The sequence below is a fragment of the Carlito syrichta genome, unplaced genomic scaffold, assembly GCF_000164805.1.
Source record: "Carlito syrichta isolate Samal-C Ts95f unplaced genomic scaffold, Tarsius_syrichta-2.0.1 Scaffold287970, whole genome shotgun sequence".
NCBI lineage: Eukaryota > Metazoa > Chordata > Mammalia > Primates > Tarsiidae > Carlito > Carlito syrichta.
Window position 1 is genome coordinate 55959 of NW_007232066.1, and position 4298 is coordinate 60256.

General features: G+C 66.1%; 1 protein-coding gene across 1 annotated transcript in view; it reads left to right on the forward strand.

The window, feature by feature from the left end:
• ADAP1 (ArfGAP with dual PH domains 1) overlaps window positions 1-3839 on the forward strand; it is a gene marked incomplete at its 3' end in the record, with an annotated part of 47344 nt that extends 43505 nt beyond the window's left edge. The window contains exons 5-6 of the mRNA XM_021710048.1: window positions 2660-2772; window positions 3693-3839. Coding sequence (XP_021565723.1) covers window positions 2660-2772; window positions 3693-3839 — 260 coding nt within the window. The remainder of the gene's footprint in view (window positions 1-2659; window positions 2773-3692) is intronic.
• Between the last annotated feature and the right edge of the window lie 459 nt (window positions 3840-4298).

Here is a 4298-nt window from a genome sequence, read left to right on the forward strand (position 1 = left end):
CCCGCACCGCCCCCCCCCCGCAGGGACGCGGCTCCCACCGCCCAGCCGGCCCCAGCTGCTGCGGCCAGGCCACCGGTCCCCTCTTGGCTGGAGCGGGACGTGCCTCGGAGGCTCTCCTGGGAATGACCAGGCTGAGAGTGTCCGGTGCCAGCCGGGCCCCGCTGTGTTCGGGGACGCTGCTGGGTGTGCTGCCAAGGTTGCACCCGGGGCTTCTTGGCATCTGCCCTCGGTACGCCAAGCACCAGGCCCAGAGAGGCCCCGATGCCAAAGGCAGAGCTAAGTGGACCTCCAGTGGTGCCTGGTCACATGCCCACTCAGTCGACAAGCATTTGGGGTTTTTTTTAGAGAGACGGTCTCCCTCTGTCTCCCAGGCTGGCGTGCAGTGGCTCCATCCCAGCTCACAGCAGCCTGGACATCCTGGGCTTAAGCGATCCTCCCGCCTCGGCCTCCCAAGTAGCTGGGACGACAGGCATGCGCCACCGCACCAAGCTTCAACATGCACTCAGAGTAGGTCCTGCTTGGGCCTGAGGGACATGTTGGTGGCCCTGTTCCTGGAGCACACAAAGGGGTTTCGCCAACTGCTGTGCGGGGGGTTGCGGGGTACGCCAGCCTCGTTCCAGGCTTGAAATGCAGGGACCAGGCCAGGCCCGGTGGCTCAGCCTGTCATCCCAGAACTTTGGGAGGCCGAGGCGAGAGGATTGTCTAAGCCCGCGTGTTCGAGTCCCGCCCAGGCAACTTGGCAAGGCCTCGTCTCTACAATAAATAAAAAACCAGCCAGGCGTGGTAGCGCACGCCTATAGTTCTGGCTACTCGGAAGGCTGAGGCGGAAGGATCGCCAGAGCCCAGCAGGTCGAGGCTGTGGTGGCCAGGAGCGGCCACTGCACTCCGGTCCGGGCGACCGAGTGAGACTCCGACTCTGCATTCCAGTCTGGGTGACAGAGTGAGACTCCGACTCAAAAAAAAAAAAAAAAAAAGAAAAGAAAGAAATGCAGGGACCTTTGACTGGTAGGGAAGGAGCAGGCCTGACCCGGCCACATCCCAAGACAGGCCGAGGGCCTTGGCCCAGTGGCACCAGCTGCCCTCTCCCTGACGCCAAGCTGCCGCCTTTCTATGGCCCGTGTCTCAGAGAGCAGAAAATAGCCCCTCATCTCTGGTGTCAGGGACGGGACTGCTGGGCATGGAGGGGCGCCGGGGGACTGGAGGGGGCTTGGTGGTCCAGGTCCAGGGGTGGCATTTGAAATGTGAGCTGCCCCCCCGTGGCCGTGGGGTCTGGCCACGGTGGCTGCTGGAGAGCAAAGTGCAGGGGCTGCTCTTCACTCCTGGGGCTGACAGACCCTCCTGTGTCCCGCCGGTTGTCCCTCCCACCCCGTGTCACAAGTCAGCAGCCTCTGCCCACACGGGGCGCCAGGCCCTGCCGGCTGCAAGACCCTTTCCCCATAGCAAGCCTGGCCTGAAACCTGGTGCAGAGGCAGCCACCAGCACACAGACACTACGTGGCCAGAGATTCCACCTGGGAACAGGCCCAGGAGCTAGGAGGCCACGCTCCACACTGGGCACACAGAGTGGCCCATGACGGTTGGAAATGCACAGGGCCCAGGTGCCCATCGGCTGGCCCGTGGCGGGCTGTGAGCAGCGCACACAGTGGCACGGGTGTGTCTGTGGGACACGGGACGTGGGGTGAAAGCAGCCAGGGCCACAGGACACACCGCGAGCGTCCAGTCCCACTAGACTCAAAGTTCTAGGACAGGATGTGGACCAGGGATGGAGATCACCGCAATGGGGGGGCCGGGCATGGTGACTCACGCCTGTAACCCTAGCACTTTGGGAGTCCAAGGTGGGAGGAGCGCTTGGGGCCGGGAGTTCAAGACCAGCCTGGGCAACACAGTGACACCTTGTCTCTACAAAAAATAAACTCGTCAGGTGTGGTGGCACCTGTGGTCCCCGCTACTCGAGGCTCAGGCCGGAGGATCTGCAGTGAGCTATGACTGCACCACTGCATTCCAGCCTGGGCGACAGAGTGAGACCCGGTCCCTAAAAAATGAAACCAAACTCGAAGCCATGGGTAGGAAGGGGGGCTGAGACGGGCCTTGGGTGGAGCGACGTCTCTCTGGCCGTTTAGCGGCTTAAGACCACACACGTCTATTCTTACTCTGGAGGCCAGAGCTCCACAAAGAGCCTCACGGGCTCCAGGCAGAGCGAGTTCCGAGGCTCGGGGTCCTCCCTGCCTCTCCTTCTGCCGCCCTCTCAGGGCCGCCTTCTCGCTGGAGCCCCTGTGTGGCAGCTGCAAGGCCGTCGAGGGTGCCACAGAGGGGCCAGACCCCGTGCCAGGGACCCCAGGGGCACGTGCAGCCGTTCTGCCCGGCGTGGGTGCATGCGTCACAGCCCAGACGAGGGTTCAAGGCCCAGCCCTGTGTGCGCGCATGGCCCAAAGAGGAAGGCTCCAGGCCCCGAGCAGGGACGCAGCCCAGACAGCGGGGCAGAGCCTTGCGGGCCTTGTGGGGCGCCGGCCCTCAGCCCGGGCGCCAGCCCTGCTCTCCCACTGCAGCCCCTGCCCGTGCCCTCTGGGGGGCCGGGTCCCGGGGTCGGGTAAGGACAGCTGGCCGGAGTGCCACCAGCCTGGCGCCCGTCACCCTCTGACCCACGTCCGCTCTCTCCCCAGGGTACCGCGAGGGCTTTCTCTGGAAGCGTGGCCGGGACAACGGGCAGTTTTTGAGCCGGAAATTTGTGCTGACAGAACGAGAGGGAGCCCTGAAGTATTTCAACAGAAATGACGTGAGCGGGGGGCTGGGCATCCCCGGGCAGGGCCTGGCCTGTGGAGGCCGGGCATGAGCCTGGATGCAGCATCGTGGCATCAGCTGACCCGCCATGCCGGGAGCCGTGCTGCCGGACCCACAAGGAAGGCCCCGCCGCAGGGCCCCTCCCACTGAGCCCCTCTCCGCTGTTCCCGGAGCTGGCTCAGACCCTGCAGCGGAAAGGGGGGACGAGGGAGACCCCAGTCACTCAGCCCCTCTGGACCCCAGAAGCCCCTGCGTGGCTGGGGATGCTAGGGCAGCCGGGCCCGGGGACAGTGCCAAGGCCTTGGCCGGAGCAGTGGGTCTCCAGAGGCAGCCCAGGACTGCCAAGGCGTGAGGCCCACGGGCCGGAGCCCCCCAGCCACCACGCTTGGAGGGCCCCGGCCACACTGCGCAGCTGTGCCCTGGGGCTGGGCTGCCCCGGAGCATGCGGGTCGGGGGAGTGCGGGGGGAGGGAGCTCCGTCCTGGCCCGCCACCCGCCCTGGCCCGCCACCCAGCCCGCAAGCAAGGCAGCCTGAGGGCCCCAGGCAGCACGAGGAGAGTCAGGAAGACACCCGGCTGCCAGAGAGGGGAAGACAGAGCAACTGTGACGCGGGGCAGGCTGGAGGGGACAGAGGAGGGGGTCTGCCCAGACCCCTGGTGCCCGCCGCACAGCGCCACCTAGCGCCCCCCACCAGGAGGGAGAGCTTACCTTCCATTCACAGTGCAGGAAACCGAGGCTCAAGGAGGTTAGGTCACTGGCCCAGAGCCACCCAGCACAGCATGAAGACTGAGCATCTCCATGCCACCCTCCAGCCGGCCAAGACCGGCCCCCCCACGGCCAGCACGCAGAGTCCACTCCCCTGCCCCCTGGAGGTGGGACGTGGCCCCGTGGCGCTGAGCCCAGCCTCGCTCTCCAGGCCAAGGAGCCCAAGGCCGTCATGAAGATCGAGCACCTCAACGCCACCTTCCAGCCGGCCAAGATCGGCCACCCCCACGGCCTGCAGGTCACCTACCTGAAGGACAACAGCACCCGGAACATCTTCATCTACCACGAGGACGGGAAGGTGGGTGCAGGGCAGGGTGGGGCGGGGGCCCTGAAACTGCGTGGCCCTCTCCGGGAGGCCGGCCCCTGGCCCAGCCCGTGGTACCCGCCCCCACGGGCCCGCTGGGAGGAGCTGAAGTCCTGCGTGGAAGGGGAGGGGCGTGGCCTGGCCTCTGTCGGCTCAGCTGGGAGGCGGGGGACATCGGACGTCTCTGGAGGGCTGGGGCAGGAGGAGGGCGTCCCAGACCAGGCTCCCCCACGTCTGTCCTTTTGTCCTTGAGCCGGACTGCCGGGGCCGGCAGAGTCCCAGCCCGTGGCTTTGGTTTCTGTTTTCAAGACATGCACTTGTGCGGTCTGAAGGTGAACGGCCGCTAAGATTTGAGACACACGAGTCTGAGGCCCCCTCGCCGGCTCAGGAATTGTCCCGTGTCTGTAAATAACCCGCGAGGGCAGGGGCAGATCTGCCGATGCTGGGTGCCAG